Source organism: Kickxella alabastrina, assembly GCF_025024165.1.
Source record: "Kickxella alabastrina strain RSA 675 chromosome Unknown BX661scaffold_4, whole genome shotgun sequence".
In the NCBI taxonomy this organism is placed as follows: domain Eukaryota; kingdom Fungi; phylum Kickxellomycota; class Kickxellomycetes; order Kickxellales; family Kickxellaceae; genus Kickxella; species Kickxella alabastrina.
Window position 1 is genome coordinate 527,844 of NW_026251475.1, and position 17,098 is coordinate 544,941.

Sequence of the window (17,098 nt, forward strand, 5' to 3'; positions counted from 1 at the left end):
GATGGCATCGGTATCACAAATTGTACAATCAGCTGTGGTTGCTGGTGCCTGGCTATGTCTGATGCCTGATCATCTTTCTATACTCGCTGTTTGTGTGCTTGAGTGATCTGCAACTCTATGCTGGCATGGGTCCATGGTTTTTGATGAAATTGACCAAGTGGAAGGTGTAGAAATTTGGATTCTGCACCACAAATGACCCCTCTGTTTTTCAGTAGCTGGTGGCATGGAAGGCGCGGGCTGTGTGGGATGTAGCTAGTCAACTGCGTTGTCTCTCTCTGCTTCAAAATAATTGACGTATGCAACCCAAACGTCGATGGACCGTTTAAAATTTTTACACAGTAGCTTAGTGCGAATATTATTATAATAACTAAGTAAAATAAAAAACTACATAAGTTGTTCACAGTAATTCCCTTGCGTTGGGTGGCAGCGCTGCTGATATAGCCATTGAGGGGACATTGTTGCTGATGTCCGAGTTCGAGGGATTGTGCTGTGCGTGGTAGTTGAGGCAACTGTCCTGGACTAGAGTGTTGCGAAACGTAAGCGTTCCAGTGAGCTTTTTTTTTGCCAGGGTCAAACTGGAACCACCATATCTGGAAAAGCTCAATTTTCCCCACAAATATTCAATTTTATTTTATATTTTACATCTTAAATTAATCAACATTTAACGTTTAAAAGGCGAAAAGCGCCATGAATACTATGAAAAGGAGTGAAAATAATTGTAGCCGTTGCCATTTTGAACAAGAAGTGTGTTTCATATTTCTTACGCCTGCCATCCTCGCTAACCTTTCGGCTTTAGTCTTTGCTTTTGCATAGCGATACAATTTTAAGTTTTCAAGAAACATTGTCAGCCCGACACTATGTGGTCTGGAGTCACGAGCTATTTGAGTGTGCTAGAACCTCTGTTATAAATTGTGTAACCAAGACAGCAAGTAGAAAAAAGGTATCAATCAGTCAATGTATTATATCCCGACCAATTAACGAGTGTCCACCTATTTTTCTGCTATAAAAAGGCGGTCTAAGTGGGCATTACAACCTCCGCTGCTCTTTGTCTTTTTTAATAGTTTTTTCTCTTATTTCCTGTTGAGAGTATTAGTATTTTTTATGCTTGCTTTTATCTACTTTTATGTCTTTGTTGTAGTTTTTGTATTCATAATCGACGTGGTCATCATGGTCATTGTAGTCATCATGCTGTCATGGCCGATGCGTTTGTTGTGTGCCGTCGCCCAGAATTCGTTGTTTGGGCGTGTAAAATTCGGAAAATTACTAACTGTTAGTAAGACAGTCATTAATGCGAGCAAACTTTACAGAAAACAACGAGCCCGCATGGCCAGCACAACGACAACTACAACTACAAAGGCAACAATGAATTGTGATTTACCGTTGTCGCTCGTTTTATAGGTGTCGTCTCGGTCGTATTTTTGTTATTTATGTAGCCGGTTCCTATCGCGCGTCATTGTCCACAGCTGCTGGTGTTGCCGTGCCTGCTAGCTTTGCCTGTCTTTGTTGTCATAATAACAGTTGCTGGCAGTTCTGACAGATTGTAGTGCAGTGCTGGCTGGTGATCGAGGATGATGATGCGATAGGGACTGGAAATAAACAAAAACAAAATTTAACCAAAAAGCAGAATTCCTGGCATTGTTATCTTAGTATATATGCATTAGAGCATTGTGGGATAGTCCCGTGTGCTGACCATTCGCGAATGGCCATTTCTCCGCTTAAAAATTACGAACCCATTGGTTCAATGATTTTCCATTGATTCAGTGATGTGATGAATTTCAAAATCGCATGGTTTATATTTTTTGAAGTGATCCTGTTTATTTTCTGTTGTGGGGAGTGACAAGCTAGTTTTGAGGTGATCAATCCGCTGGCAGTTTAAAAATTACTCACCAATGAACTGCGGCCCCAGGACAAAAATGTTGGGCACGGACTCGTTTTCAGGCAGGCAAAATAATAATCGGATACTTTTTCGTATTTTTTTCAGTTGGATTCTGCGAATGGCCCTTGAAATAAGCCGAAGATACGTTTTTGTATTTTATTTATTCATGCTTTCTCAGTTGTGTCAAGGCTGAGTTGGGTGTTCTGAAAAAACTACATATTTAACGTTATCACTCACACCCAGTCTATAGTTTTCACCTTTGGATCCCTTTCTTCTGTTCCATTTTATTTCTATCGACTTTATTTCTCTCACTCTCACTCTCACTCTCACTTTTTCTTTTTTGCTTAGCCTGCTAGCCAACTGATTTTCCGTTCAACACAAGCCAAAACGTCCACTACTCCAACTGCACTGCTGTATTGCACCTCTTCCGAGTATAAAGCCCAACTGCCTGACTACTTGACTGCCTGCCCGAATTTGCTCGCAGCCTCGTAGTTTTATATATATATATTAACATCTTGCCTGTTAGCGTTCACCGCCGACCTGCTAGAGTGTTTTTCCTCAACCGGAGAAGCACGCTTTCAAAAACAGACTCGAGAATCTCGCCCGTATCGCCTCTATCGTCGCGGTTTTTTGTCGGTGCGCCTCCCTGGGCATCGTCCGCGTTCCCTCTGCCGTTCTGAGAACAAAAGCTACAACAACTCTATTATTCCTCACCCGTATTTTTGATGTACATCTCAACCGAAGTATTTGAGGCAGACCAGCCACTGCTGCTGGATGTGCCGGCCAAGCTCAGCGGCAGCCTGGCGGCCGGAGCGCAGATGTCGCGCGGCAGCGTGGCCTCGACACTATATGCTGCAGCAACAAAGACTGACGCCGAAGACGCATTTTTTGTGGCAGATCTGGGCGAGGTCCAGCGCCAGTTTGTGCAATGGACGCAGCTGCTGCCGCGCGTGCAGCCATTCTTTGCTGTCAAGTGCAATCCTGATCCGTTGGTTGTCAAGCTGATGGCTCGTCTGGGTGCTGGGTTTGACTGTGCTAGCAAGGCTGAGCTGCAGCAGGTGCTGGATGAAGGCATTGGTGCGCACAACATCATCTATGCGCACCCATGCAAGCCAGCATCCCATGTGCGATTTGCAAAGGCTAATGGCGTCGAGATGATGACCTTTGACAATGCTGACGAGCTGGTCAAGATCCAACAGCTGTACCCAGGTGCAAAGGCCGTGCTGCGTATCCTTACCGACGACTCAGGGTCGCTATGCCAACTGGGGCTCAAGTTTGGCGCAGCGCCAGACACGACATTGGCACTTCTGCGCACAGCCCAGCAGCTGGGTGTTAATGTCATTGGTGTCAGCTTCCACGTTGGTAGCGGCTCCCAGAGTGAGTCTGCGTTCAACGACGCTGTACTGCGCGCGCGCCGCGTGTTTGACCAGGCATCAGTGCTGGGAATGCACCTGACGGTGCTGGATGTTGGTGGCGGATTCCCAGGCCGTGGCGACCAGAGCGGATTGGATTTCCCCACTGTTGCCGCTGTGCTCGGCGATGCACTGGAGCAGCACTTTCCGCCCAGCGAGTATGCTCATGTGCGCGTCATTGCCGAGCCTGGTCGCTACTTTGTGGCATCAGCCTTCACGCTGGCCGTCAATGTTGTGGCCCGCCGCTGCATTGATTGCGCCGACACACCTGCATTCATGTACTATGTCAATGATGGTGTCTATGGCAGCTTCAACTGCATCATGTTTGATCATCAGCACCCGACACCACGTGTGCTGACTCGCCATGGCCGCCTTGTCGACAGGCCAGAACTGCCCGAGCCAGCTGTATTTGAGAGCAGCATCTGGGGCCCTACCTGTGACTCGATTGACTGTATTGTCGGTTCGGGCAAACTGCCCGAGCTGCAAGTTGGTGACTGGCTGACATTTGACACGATGGGTGCGTACACCATATGTGCTGCTTCGCGTTTTAATGGCTTCAAGATCAGCGACGTTATCTATGTTGACACTGAGGGGGCACTGTTTTAGGTAATGTTGTGGGCAAGTGCCTTAGTACCCCTCCTTTTAATTCTTGAATGCATCATTTTTTTATACTTTCTAACATTGTGGTGCTAAACGAGTGAAAGTGTTGCACCGGGCAATTTGGACAACCAAGTCAACTTGCGCTGATAAAATATTAAGAGCAAGTAGGGCTTTATTCATGGCCAGCCAAGACATGTCAAATATACGTTCCATTTTTAAAGCCCACGCCATTAGGCGATCTGGTTGGTATATACATATGTATATTCTAAGAAGTTAAAATTTGGAAGTTTGAAGCATTATTTTTCAATGAGAACATATGAAGGCACATTCTATTCCGTCGCTTTATATTTGCTCTTCTCTGTAGCCAAAATATAACAAATAAGCATTGTTTCCTTCGCTGTCAATACTTCAAACAGTCGAGGATTTGACAAAGCCAATGTGTCTTAATCAAACCCTGACTGTAATATGTGTGTATACATAAGCTTATTTGAGTAAAATAATGGTGCTCAAAAAAACATGCCCACAAATTATATAATGTGTATATATACTTTTATGAATGTTCTAGCTAACAATTAAGATGTGTTAATAAGCTTCACCCGATTTACAAATGATTGCTTTTCATCTTTGTCCCCAAATTTCAGTAATGATTATATAGATTTTTGTTCAGTCTTTAGGTCCTCCTATGCCACATTTTTGCTTTTTCAAATAATCCACATTTGCTTATTAATTTAAAATTTTCATTTTTGACCATGCGCAGGAAAAATAATCTATTGGATCCATGATACAAATATTATCAATGCAATAATGGCGGCACTAATTATATACATTCCAACCACATGGTCAACTGAGTCCTCTTGAAATTTTCTTTTTCAACTTGATATGTATGTGTATGTGTATGTGTATTTTATACAAATTCTAAATATGATATCATCTCACCAGCAACTAGCCAACAAGTATAAACTTTAGATACAAAATGTTGAGTATGGCTACCTAATATCATAAATATCAAAAATGTCAATTGCACAGGCTCAATGGAATGGCCTTGTGATATTATAGCATTCGCCTGTTTATCCACAAGACACCTTATTAAAGCCACGGCATAAACTTGCTGCGGCAATAATACTTACAAGTACGCTTTACATTTTGATTAGTGTTAATATTAATATTCAGTAGTTAATATTATCACAAGGCAAATTTTAGCTGACTGGAATCCGCTGCTATATATGTGTATTCGTAATTGACCTAAACTTTCAATACTGAACGGCACTATGGCAGAACTGCTGCTAATGTTGTTTGTTATACTTGCTCGCTCGTTCCCAAATTGTGTGTTTCTCATTTGAAAAACTATATAATGGCTGCTATCAGTTCCCAATATCTAAGAATTTCAAACACAGTGAATTCATCATTTCATCATTAAACATTATCTTTAAAGACTAACTTTATTCGAACAACCACGATTCTGACATTCTCCACTTTTATTCCCAATGAAGATAACAAAGAAACCCGAGACAGATCAACTGCTGCTGATGCCACTGGACATGCCGTTCAAACACATTATCAAGGATATCGTGGGCTCCAAGACATGGATATCGCGTGAGAGTGTGCAATCGACTATCCGCAAAATGTCAACGGATGCTGGCACGAAAAATGCGTTTTTTGTAGGGGACATGTGCGAGGTCCAGCGCCAGTTTGTGCAATGGACGCAGCTGCTGCCGCGCGTGCAGCCATTCTTTACTGTCAAGTGCAATCCTGATCCGTTGGTTGTCAAGCTGATGACTCGTCTGGGTGCTGGGTTTGACTGTGCTAGCAAGGCTGAGCTGCAGCAGGTGCTGGATGAAGGCATTGGTGCGCACAACATCATCTATGCGCACCCATGCAAGCCAGCATCCCATGTGCGATTTGCAAAGGCTAATGGCGTCGAGATGATGACCTTTGACAATGCTGACGAGCTGGTCAAGATCCAACAGCTGTACCCAGGTGCAAAGGCCGTGCTGCGTATCCTTACCGACGACTCAGGGTCGCTATGCCAACTGGGGCTCAAGTTTGGCGCAGCGCCAGACACGACATTGGCACTTCTGCGCACAGCCCAGCAGCTGGGTGTTAATGTCATTGGTGTCAGCTTCCACGCTGGTAGCGGCTCCCAGAGTGAGTCTGCGTTCAACGACGCTGTACTGCGCGCGCGCCGCGTGTTTGACCAGGCATCAGTGCTGGGAATGCACCTGACGGTGCTGGATGTTGGTGGCGGATTCCCAGGCCGTGGCGACCAGAGCGGATTGGATTTCCCCACTGTTGCCGCTGTGCTCGGCGATGCACTGGAGCAGCACTTTCCGCCCAGCGAGTATGCTCATGTGCGCGTCATTGCCGAGCCTGGTCGCTACTTTGTGGCATCAGCCTTCACGCTGGCCGTCAATGTTGTGGCCCGCCGCTGCATTGATTGCGCCGACACACCTGCATTCATGTACTATGTCAATGATGGTGTCTATGGCAGCTTCAACTGCATCATGTTTGATCATCAGCACCCGACACCACGTGTGCTGACTCGCCATGGCCGCCTTGTCGACAGGCCAGAACTGCCCGAGCCAGCTGTATTTGAGAGCAGCATCTGGGGCCTTACCTGTGACTCGATTGACTGTATTGTCGGTTCGGGCAAACTGCCCGAGCTGCAAGTTGGTGACTGGCTGACATTTGACACGATGGGTGCGTACACTATGTGTGCCGCGACTAGCTTTAATGGCTTCAAGATCAGCGACGTTATCTATGTTGACACTGAGGGGCACTTATTTAGGCCATATGATAAGCTGTAATTGAGTACCCATTTTATATTTATTTAAATTCAGCGATGTAACATATTTCGCGCCAATTATCAATAAATATGCGCATTAATTACACATTTGGACTGATATGAGAGCAATCTAATTTACCTCTAAAATACGTATTAACTAAAGGTGTAAAGCTCTATTCATTTGTGCTTTGACCCATGTTTCAATCCACTTATCCAGAAATAGAAGCAGCAGAAAACAACAATTATACTTGCTACGAAAAGGCTTTTTTGCAATCATTTTCCTGCCGAAAAAACAACCAATACAAGTTATAATTTGCTGCCGCTTTGCCAAGCAAAAAGTTGGCGAGCAAATGAGGCTCCAGGGGCGGATCCCGTGGTTTTTTGTAGCTGCCCTTCGCGAATCACCGCGCGAATCGCGTACAATTTAAAAAGGAGAAAAGCGTGATGCAGCAGCAGCAGACGTGCATATGGGCGTGCGGGTGTAGTCTTTTCCAAAGGGGTTTTGCGCGCTTCACACATAATTCCCGTTTCGCCTCGTTTTCTTTCCGTTTTTATTTTTCCTTTATTTTTTATATTTGTGCAATCTTTCAGCATTTAACTTTTTTTTACCAGCATACAATCTTTGTCTTTTCTATATAACTGTTTTTATTTTTGTTTGCTTCAGCAAAGTATATATTTTCTATTTTTATTCTATTCCATTTGAAAGCCCCATCAGCTTCGCACAGTATTGCAATTTCGCATTTTTTGTTCACTACACTGTATTAAGCCCACCCCACAACAGCAGCAACAACTCCTTGTCAACTGAAAATGAGGTCAAAGTTTAAGGACGAGCATCCTCTGGGTAAGTTTTATTGTCTTTATTTTTCTCTTGCTAGTCCACACGCGCTGCAGGAGTCACTTGGTGCTTTGCTTTGTGAAACGTACACTCTTTTTCTTTAAAAAGGTCTTTATACTGACATTAATTGTGCCACCACCACTGTCCGTCATGTAGAGAAGCGCAAGGCCGAGGCCGAGAGAATCCGGCAGAAGTACCCCGACCGCATTCCCGTAAGTACACACCAACTGGCACACGCATTTGCGAACGGCAGACGCAATACGTCGCTGCTCGAAGGGAGGCAGAGCGAGTGCTTTTTGAACCTCGATGTTCACTTGTCTACGTTCGTGCGTGACACAGGTGATACACATGTTCAACTAACACGTGGGCCATCCTCTTTTTATTTCATTGATTATTTCCCCCTCCCTTATATCCTGCAGTCATCCTTCGCTTTAAACGGTGGCTTGCTGGCAAACTGCTTTTTTCCATTTATTCGTTGGCTTTTTCCCATCCTGTTTGTCGAATATTGATTATGCCCCGCCTTGCCTGCAAATTTACAAGAAACCCGACCGGCTTTGACTAACATCCTTGCGTTATTTTGTCCATTTGGTGTTTTGTCTCCTTTTGCTAACATAGGTCATCTGCGAAAAGGTCGAGAAGAGCGACATTGCAACCATCGATAAGAAGAAGTACCTTGTCCCTTCCGACCTCACAGTCGGCCAATTTGTCTATGTCATCCGCAAGCGGATCAAGCTCAGCCCGGAGAAGGCTATCTTTATTTTTGTAAAGGAGATCCTGCCACCCACCGCTGCACTGATGTCGGCCGTCTACGAGGAGCACAAGGATGAGGACGGCTTCCTTTACATAACTTACTCTGGCGAAAACACCTTTGGCGAAGAGCTGTGTCAGTGATGTTGTTCCCACTCAGCAATTGGGCTCGTGCTCGCAGCCAGGCAACCCCTCTGATCCATTTATCCATTCAATCCAATCCAATCCAATCCAATCCCATTCCATCTCACCCAGCCCTAACCTTCTCCCTTGCAGAATGATAGCGTCGCATAGTTGTTGCTCATAGCCCTCTTTTTAACTTTTTAGCGTAGTATTTCAATAGCCTAACAAATAGTTCAACATGTAGCTTTCATTAACACGCCTACTACCATTGCCACTGCATACACACAAATACATACATACACATTCATTCATATATCTTTCAGGCTTGGAAACAGTGGTTCGGGTCGACTGGAGCTCAAGCAATGACGAAACAAACATTATACAATTAAACGCAAAAAAAACAGCCCGATTTGGCGGTCTGGCTCTTGAAATTCCCAAATCCTCACGCGACTTGACTCGCCCGTGATTTAAGCGCGCAGATGTTTTGCCGCGCGTCCAGAAGCCGCACGCCGTCTGCGCTTAGAAGGCATCGAATCATCACTGTCCTCGCCCTCATGTTGATTCTCATCGTGCTTAGAGTTAGCTTCACTCCTTGCTGCTGCTGCTACTACCGCTGCTGGGATGGCGCCGCCTGCAGCTACCGCATCGGTGCCGACCATGCCACTGGTGACTAAGTTGGCACTGGCGCTGGCAGCGGAGCTTCCGCTACCAGCGATGGCACTGCCTTTTGGATTGTTGACAGCAGCCTCTGTCTGCAATAACTGCTCGATGCACGCCTGTGCATCCGGTATCATCTCCATCGCCATCTGATAGACCTCTGTGTCTTCGGCGTTGTACATTAGCGCGTTCATCAGCATGTGCATGATATCGCGGTAAAACTCAACTGTAGTGGTAATCTCCTCGTCACGGATCCGGTTCTTGATCGTTTTTAGGTCTATAGGCTGCCGAATAACATCATAGTAGTTAGGGGCGTCCGCAGACTTTATAGGGCCGATAAACATGCTGCCATAGCGATGTCCAGATATCTCGCGCCAAACGGTGGTAATATTTTTCTTCCAGTTCTTCAGCTGCTGCTCGTCAGCTGCAGATGCGGTAGGCTTGCTGGCAGTGGCACACGCTGGTGGCGAGCGCACCGAAACCTCTTCTTCAGCTGGGGAAATGTCCGGAGACTCGATGTCTTCCATCTTGGCCTCTTCAGTGCTCTCTCTGAATTCTGGATCAGGCGTCGCAACGGGTGATTTACTTGGAGTGGAGGCGGACTTGGTATCTTGGAAATTCGGAAATTCGTCTTCATTGGCATGGGCTCCATCGGATGCGGGATTAGAAAGCATCTCCAGTGTAGCTGGAACATCGCTATGTGCACCATCTTTAGAAGCATCTGGACTCATGGACAGCCGCTCGTTGTCATCGTCGTCAACCGATTCTGCTTGTGCATGGCCAGAGGTCTCCGAGCGAAGGTCATCAAGAGCATCTGCAGCCGCGTGCTCAGAATCCGCAGAGCTATTTGTACATTCTTTTTTATCGTTGCTCCCCTTATTCGCCAAACTTAATTGCTGCAGGCCACTGCTTTCCTCCATATCACCCCCAGCGCCATTTATGACAGGTGGTTGGCGTTCAGAAAAATTGACCTTCTCCTCAGCATCAGCACCAGGGCCATCTTTGTCGTCGTCACTGTTGTCGTTGCCATTGCCAGAGCTACTTACCGATACATCTTCAGGTTCTTCCTTGGGAGTCGAATATACTTCGGTCGGAGACAATGCAGCATTGTGAAATGCACTCTCCTCATCAGCCCCACGTCCCTCACTATTGGTATCCTCATTATTGCCGACCGCAACTGCTCCTGAGATTATGACGGCTATGGAATCAGCAAGGTTTGGGCTAGCTTGTGACCGCTGGGCGCGGGTAATGGCAGAGCCAGATTCAGCTTTGCCGACCTCCTGCTTCTCTAAAATCAGGGTGCTATCGGCAGCACCCACACTGGCCTGTGCAATGGCGCTCTCGATAACACCAAGCGTGTCCCGAATCTCGCACAACCTCTGCCCCTTCGCGCGGTTGAGCGCCTCGCCAAGCACAGCTCGGTCCCCAGCAATCCTTTGTCCGCCAGGCAAGGGGTCACCAATTGCCGTCTGGTATATGCGCTGGCAGTCATCGCGAGTGTATGCTCGGGGTCCCTGAAGCACGCCGAGCGTGCGGTTACGGAGAAGATTCGCTATTTTGTCCCAATCTTTCGTGTCAAGCGCAGATACGAGTGATAGCACAGCCAATTTGTCTAGCGTAGTGTAGTCGCGTGTTTCTGCTGGCGCTAACGGACTGCCCTGAGCCATTATTTTATAGTTGTAGGAATTGAAAATGAAAATGAACCAATAAATAAATAAATAAAGCGCGTTGAATTGTTGAAAAATACAGCAACGGTCCAGGCCAGAATGATGAGCGCTGCTCTGTAGGGCGCTGTCGAAACCGAAGTGGGCAGAATAAAGGCTCATGGGGCGCATTCACGTGCCTAGCGCAATTTGAAATCGCGCTGCTTCTGCTGCTGCCAAAAACTTTTCATGTACTTTGTTGCCACATACAGCAAAGCAGAACAAATTTAAAACATGTATTGAAAGGATGTAAAATATAGCAGAAAAGGCGGCAGAGCCTCAAGAAACAATAATGCCCTGCTGCTCGTAGAACACAATGAGATCAGCCATCGGCGCAATGTCCTTGCGGTCGAGGAGGTCAAATTCCTTGGCAAACGATATGAAATGCGCAAACAAGGAGTTGATGTGGCCCTCAATCCTCAAGTTCAGCAGCTCGACGTAGTGCGACCAGTATACATGCGCCAGGATTCGGAACAAGTGGCGATAGATGACACATAAGGTGGCGCGAATATCCTTTGGGAAATCAGCTCCAATTTTTGTTGGAAACACGCGCTCGTCATCAAGCGTTGTCTGGATCTGGGACAAGACGTAGTCAATATATTGCGGGGCCGCCAGTTTAATGGTCTTACGTTGTGTGTCGGTCCATGTATACTCAGTACTGGGCCCTGCGCTCATTGTCGGGCACTCGTTGATTGTGCAAAAGTCAGTGATCACCCCGTAAAACATGTTGACTAAGTTGAAAAACTCGAATGTGTTTATTGACAGCCATTCATTGAGGTCTGTGTATTTCGGCAGCTGCACCACGCCCTTGAAGCTTCCCTTGACTAGGTGCGACAGCGCATGGTTCTTGCGTAGAAATAGTGGCGGCTGGACTTTTGCTGCAGCTGACGACGGCGTGCTGGATTGCTTCTGCTTTCCAATACCAGTGAGTTTTCTACAAGTAGGGAGCGCCAGAAAGAAAGAAGGGGCAACAAGTGAGTTGGAGATTCCCTCAGTTGGGTTGGAATTACGTTTGGTGGCAAGGCCATTTGCTCATCTCATCAGCTGTGTAAAGCGAGCGCTGTCGCTTGAAATGGCGCTTTGTGCTTACCCAAGTCCAAAGAAGCTCATTTAGTAGTGCGTTTATGTGTACTGTTTGGGTAAATTGGAGAAGGGCAAATGCTATTAAAATGGCAAAAGGCGGAAAATAAAATATGAAATTTTTGTGGGAGAGAAAGATGACAGCAACCACACGTGAGCGTACTGCAGGTTGTTGACCAAAAAACCCCTTTTAGCAATTTTGATCTACGTTATTTGATTTATTTTTCGTGGAAAATTTAAGTGCACGCTTGGGGATCCGTCCACAAGGGCGCAACAAACCCTAACTCTAGGCTTAATCAAACTTGATAGAGTGCGAGGCCATTGTGATTGCGCCTCCGCTGTAGGATCCACGCTTCTTCTTGTTCTTCTCCTTGGTGAACCCCTTGCCTCGGGTGACAATAAGATCCATATGGGCCTTGTAGCCAAAGTCGTTATCTACACCACCCTTGGAAGTATATCTATTGTCCTTCAGTCGCTCATCGACATAGACAACATCCTCAGGCTTGATGCGGCAGAAAGGAACCTTGGGGGCGTTCCGAACCTCACCGCGTTTGGCGCTGTTGTTGGGCGTTGGCGCTACGGGCTTAACAGGGGCTGACTGTGGGGTGGCCTTGGGATTAGCAACGCTGGACTTGGCTGGTGTCTCAACAGTCACCTTTCTCTTTTTGGCAGGCGCCTTGTCTTCATCGCTGCTGCTGCTGCTGCTGCTGCTGCTTGAGCTCGAGTCAGAATCAGAGTCCGACGAAGAGGACGACGACGACGAAGAAGACGACGATGAAGAAGACGATGAAGAAGAAGAAGACGACGACGAAGAAGATGACGACGACGAAGATGACGACGACGAAGAAGATGACGACGAGGAAGAGCTGCTGCTGCTAGAATCGCTTTCCGAGTCGGACTCAGACGAGGATGAGCTTGAAGACGACGAGCTCTCCTTTGCGGGCTTCTTCTTTTCAGCCTTCTTCTCAGTTTTCTTTTCAGCCTCTTTAAGATTCTGCTTGACGTCCTTGGAAATCACAGTCTCCAAAAAGGCCTGCACGGTTTTGTCATCCTTGCCTGTCTGCGCAGCCTCGGCGACAAGTGTGGTGACTGACCATTCGAGGCCAGAGTCGGCCAGAAGCGCATGGGCGTTCACAAGATCAGCAACCTGGGATTTTTTCACCATTTTCAGAAAGCGTCAATATGTGTGTGTATGTGTGTCGAAGCCTTTATATATAATTAAAAGTGTAAGGTGGCGATTGTAAAGAAAACAAACAAACAGGAGTGGAAAAGAGAAGAAACGATCCAGCTGAACGAACTGGTCTGGCCAGTTGGCAACGGTCGCACTTTTTTCTTGGACTACAGCAGGGCTGAACAAAGCAATGCCTAAAAAAAATTTATGCGATCAACAAAAAAAGCGACTCGCATCTCACGGCTCGCAGCTCGCTCTGCTGCGGGTTTTCAAATTCAAAGAGCAAAGTTAAAAAGGGGAAAGAAAGGCACACCAGGTGCTTTTTATTTTACGTGTTGCAATTCCTTTCTAACTCGACCCTTCCCCTCGTCACTTTACGTTCCAAGACACAAAAAACACCCACCCATCCACTCTTTCACTCACATTTTAAATTTACACTTCTTTTCAAATTAAATCAAACACTTGCATTCACGCAAACACACACACACAAACAATATACCTTCTCTCAAAGACATGGACGCAGAAAACGGATTAAAAATGTTTGAGCTTGAGAATGGCATAGTGCCTCTGAGCAAGAGCGACGAAAAGGTGTACTGCTTTGACAAGGATCTCCAGAGACAGCAGCTCGACACACAGCCATGGAAGAAGAACATCTACCACTACCGCAAGGTCGAAATCTCGTCGATTGCGCTGGTCAAGATGGTGATGCATGCGCGTTCAGGCGGCGATATCGAGGTGATGGGGCTCATGTTGGGTAAGGTTGTCGGTAACACGATGATTGTGCTGGACGCGTTTGCGCTTCCTGTCGAGGGCAGTGAGACACGAGTCAGTGCGCACCAGGAGGGCTACGAATACATGGTACAGTATCTGGAGCAGAACCAGGAGGCTGGCCACCAAGAGCCCGTGGTCGGGTGGTACCACTCGCACCCAGGGTACGGCTGCTGGCTTTCAGGAATTGACGTGGAGACGCAAATGGCCAACCAGAAGCACCAGGAGCCGTTTCTCGCGGTAGTCATCGACCCCAAGCGCACGATTTCGGCGGGAAAGGTGGAGTTGGGTGCTTTCCGCACGTTTCCCGAGGACCAGCAACCAAAGGGCGGGGAGGGCACAGATGCCGAAGGGTTCCAGAACATCCCGCTGAGCAAGATCGAGGACTTTGGAGTGCACGCGCAGCAGTACTACCCCCTGGAGGTGAGCTACTTCAAATCGTCGCTGGATGACAAGCTGATGGAGCGCCTGTGGCGTAAGCACTGGATTAATACCCTGTCACAGTCGCCGCTGATCACGAACAGCGAATTCACGACACTAAAGCTGCAGGAGATCACAAACAAGGTCAACATGCTGACCGGCGGCGGCAAGAAAAACGTGTCGTGCGCGCACGTTTTGCGCGAGAGCGACGCGATTGCGGAGGAGATCGCGCAGGGGCACAAGTCCAACGAGATCAAGAAGAAGCTGTTTGGCGGGTTATAAGTGATGGAGTGTATTTTTTAAGTGGCAGCAAAAGACAATAACACACTAACAAATCCACAACCAACGGGGCAACCTCGGAGACTGTGTTTACGCACCTGCCTTTACATTTCGTTGAAAGTTAGTGTGTTAACAGTGAGCTCATGGCAGTTATAGACGTCAGTTGTTTAACACAGGACAGCGCTTCGTCAAAGGAACAGGTGGATCTATGGATCAATTTTCTCTGGGCGAAGTATATACGTTTTTTGTCCTGCGCATCAAATTCTAGTTGCCTGCTTATAAGGTGTCTTTTTTCCTTGTGCTCGTATTTTTGTTACTGTGGAGTTCACATTGCAACATCCAATTAGAGGTGCGATGCTGGACCGCTGCCGAAAAAGAGATAGAAAGTGTAAGAAAGTGAGAAAGCCCTGTAATCATATCAGCTTCCGTAAAGCTTGCGCAGCGACTCATAGCGCCGCATGTCGGCCGCAGATACCGATGGCGATGTGCGCAGCAGCGCGGTGCGGAAGTGCTCGCGGGTCACCTGAAGGCCATGGCCGCTCGTTGCACTGGTGGCAGCAGCGTCACAGTCCTCAGAGAAGAACACGGAGTGCAGGGCGGCGACTGATGCCTCGCGGATGAGCCCAGCAAGATCGGCACCACTGAGGCCCTCGCAGCGCTCATCCGAGGCAATTGCACAGAGGTCAACATCGGCAGCAAGCGGCGTGTTCTTGGACAGCGTGCGCAAAATGTCGGCGCGCTCGCCAGGCGTGGGCAGCTCGACGTACAGCAGCTTGTCAAGACGGCCAGGGCGCAGCATGGCAGGATCGATGATGTCGGGGCGATTGGTTGCGGCAATGATGTACACGCTCTTGCGGCCCTCCATGCCGTCGATCTCAGTCAGCAGCGTGTTGACGACGCGTGCTGATGCCTCGCTCTGGTCGCCGCTGCGGCGACTGCACAGGGCGTCGAGTTCGTCAAAGAAAATAACGCAGGGGCTCGACGCGCGCGCGCGCGAGAATACCTGGCGCACAGCGCGCTCACTGTCACCGACGTACTTGGACATCAGCTCGCCGCCCTTGACGCTGATAAAGTTGGTGTGCGACTCGTTGGCAATGGCCTTGGCCAGCAGCGTCTTGCCGTTTCCTGGCGGGCCCCACAGAAGCACGCCGGCCGGCGCCGTGATGCCAACCTGGGCAAACACCTCGGGGCGACGAATCGGCTCGACAACGGCCATGCGCAGCTCCGAGCGCACGGCGCTCAGAGCGCCAATATCATCCCACGTAACGCCTGGCACCGTCGCGAAGCCCTCGCGCTTAGCCGAGGGCTGCACCTTCTTCAGCGCAAGCAAAAAGTCGGAGTTCGTAATTGCAAGCGGGGCCAGCTCGGCCGGTGTCAGCGGGTCGGGGTGCCGCTCCAAGAACGCAGCGATCGTGCGCAGCCGGTCGGTGGCTGGGCGCGCATCCCACTGCGCAGGCGTGCTTGCAACGGGCGCAGGCCCATCGACAACCATATCCTGCTCGGTGTCTACATCGGCGCCGACATCAGCATCGCCATTGGCATCAGCGTCGGCAATGTAAATGGGTCTGGCATTAGGTTCAGCGCCCTCCATCGCCGCTGTAGCCAGCTGCCTGGCCATTTCCGCAGCCATGTCTTCGCCACACTGCATCTTGTGGAAGATGCGCTTAACAGCGATCATCCCGGCAGCCGTGGTCAGCGCAGTAAGATCGGCGCCGACGTATCCCGGAGTGCGCTTCGCCAGCTCGCGGATGTCAAAGTCGCCGGCCAGCAACAGCTTGGTGCACAGCACGTTTAGGATCTGCTCGCGCGCATCCTCGTCGGGCACGGACATGGCAATCTCACGGTCAAAGCGTCCCGCACGCCGCAGCGCCGGATCCAGCGAGTCGGGGCGGTTGGTCGCGCCAATCAGCATCACCGGCCGGTTATCGGTCTTATCCCACGACAGGTCGTCGATGCACGTGAGCATCTGCGCCACAATACGCCGCTCCATCTCGCGCTGGGCGTTTTCGCGCTTGGGCGTGATCGCATCGATTTCATCGATAAACACAATGCACGGCGCCAGCTCGCGCGCCTCCTCAAACACCTCGCGCAGCTTCTTCTCCGACTCGCCCGACATGCCCGACACAATCGACGGCGCAGAGATCTGCAGGAATGGCACGCCAACCTCGCCGGCAATGGCGTTCGCAAGCAGCGTCTTACCGCAGCCTGGCGGCCCGTGCAGCAGAACGCCGCGCGGCGGCTGCACGCCTGTGTGCAGGTAGATCTCAGGGTGCTTCAGCGGCATTACAATCAGCTCCAGCACCTCCTCAATGCACGCATCAACGCCGCCCAGGTCGCTCAGCCGCGTCTCCGGAGGCGTGTATCGCGTGCGATCTGCCGCCTTCACCCGCTTCTTTTTGCGCGCGTCCTTGTCGCCGGCCTTGGTGCGGTCGCTCTCTTTGCTGCTGGCTGCCTCGGTTACGGCGGGCTTGTCGATCGAAGCCGGGTCAGCCGCGCTGCTCCGATCGGCTCCAGCGAATGGCGTTGCGGGCGCAGAGGATGTCGTTCCGACTGCCGTGGCCGCGCTTTCCGACCGCGCGCCCCATAGTCGCATCAGCGATCCGTTCATCGCATTGTTGTTTTTGACCTCCATCGTCGGCACTGCC

General features: G+C 49.1%; 8 protein-coding genes across 8 annotated transcripts; 4 read left to right on the forward strand and 4 right to left on the reverse strand.

The window, feature by feature from the left end:
• Positions 1-1,193: 1,193 nt before the first annotated feature.
• Positions 1,194-3,894, forward strand: BX661DRAFT_193180 (pyridoxal-dependent decarboxylase; the record flags this gene model as incomplete). Its single annotated transcript, XM_051537764.1, has 2 exons — positions 1,194-1,245; positions 2,735-3,894. 2 exons carry the CDS (start codon positions 1,194-1,196, stop codon positions 3,892-3,894), a joined length of 1,212 nt encoding a protein of 403 aa, XP_051393802.1.
• Positions 3,895-5,372: 1,478 nt separating this feature from the next.
• BX661DRAFT_169256 (pyridoxal-dependent decarboxylase) lies at positions 5,373-6,692 on the forward strand (the record flags this gene model as incomplete). The annotated part of the gene is made up of 1 exon (XM_051533502.1): positions 5,373-6,692. One exon carries the CDS (start codon positions 5,373-5,375, stop codon positions 6,690-6,692), a length of 1,320 nt encoding a protein of 439 aa, XP_051393803.1.
• Positions 6,693-7,477: 785 nt separating this feature from the next.
• BX661DRAFT_140783 (autophagy protein Atg8 ubiquitin like protein) lies at positions 7,478-8,396 on the forward strand (the record flags this gene model as incomplete). Its single annotated transcript, XM_051532857.1, has 3 exons — positions 7,478-7,511; positions 7,662-7,717; positions 8,121-8,396. The coding sequence occupies 3 exons, from the start codon at positions 7,478-7,480 to the stop codon at positions 8,394-8,396; spliced, it is 366 nt and encodes a 121-aa protein (XP_051393804.1).
• Positions 8,397-8,619: 223 nt separating this feature from the next.
• BX661DRAFT_74727 (uncharacterized protein) lies at positions 8,620-10,890 on the reverse strand. Its single transcript, XM_051539457.1, has one exon. The coding sequence runs from the start codon at positions 10,865-10,867 to the stop codon at positions 8,843-8,845; it is 2,025 nt and encodes a 674-aa protein (XP_051393805.1). The 5' UTR covers positions 10,868-10,890; the 3' UTR covers positions 8,620-8,842.
• A 64-nt stretch (positions 10,891-10,954) lies between these two features.
• BX661DRAFT_178352 (Mob1/phocein) lies at positions 10,955-11,946 on the reverse strand. Its single transcript, XM_051534895.1, has 2 exons — positions 11,826-11,946; positions 10,955-11,669 (listed from the first exon to the last, which is right to left on the reverse strand). Exons 1-2 carry the CDS (start codon positions 11,843-11,845, stop codon positions 11,015-11,017), a joined length of 675 nt encoding a protein of 224 aa, XP_051393806.1. The 5' UTR covers positions 11,846-11,946; the 3' UTR covers positions 10,955-11,014.
• On the reverse strand, positions 11,947-13,095 carry BX661DRAFT_203729 (SRP40, C-terminal domain-containing protein). The gene has a single exon (XM_051538539.1). The coding sequence runs from the start codon at positions 12,978-12,980 to the stop codon at positions 12,108-12,110; it is 873 nt and encodes a 290-aa protein (XP_051393807.1). The 5' UTR covers positions 12,981-13,095; the 3' UTR covers positions 11,947-12,107.
• Positions 13,096-13,499: 404 nt separating this feature from the next.
• On the forward strand, positions 13,500-14,456 carry BX661DRAFT_140564 (COP9 signalosome complex subunit 5; the record flags this gene model as incomplete). The annotated part of the gene is made up of 1 exon (XM_051532849.1): positions 13,500-14,456. One exon carries the CDS (start codon positions 13,500-13,502, stop codon positions 14,454-14,456), a length of 957 nt encoding a protein of 318 aa, XP_051393808.1.
• A 415-nt stretch (positions 14,457-14,871) lies between these two features.
• On the reverse strand, positions 14,872-17,046 carry BX661DRAFT_140724 (AAA-domain-containing protein; the record flags this gene model as incomplete). Its single annotated transcript, XM_051532856.1, has 2 exons — positions 14,872-16,018; positions 16,097-17,046. The coding sequence occupies 2 exons, from the start codon at positions 17,044-17,046 to the stop codon at positions 14,872-14,874; spliced, it is 2,097 nt and encodes a 698-aa protein (XP_051393809.1).
• Between the last annotated feature and the right edge of the window lie 52 nt (positions 17,047-17,098).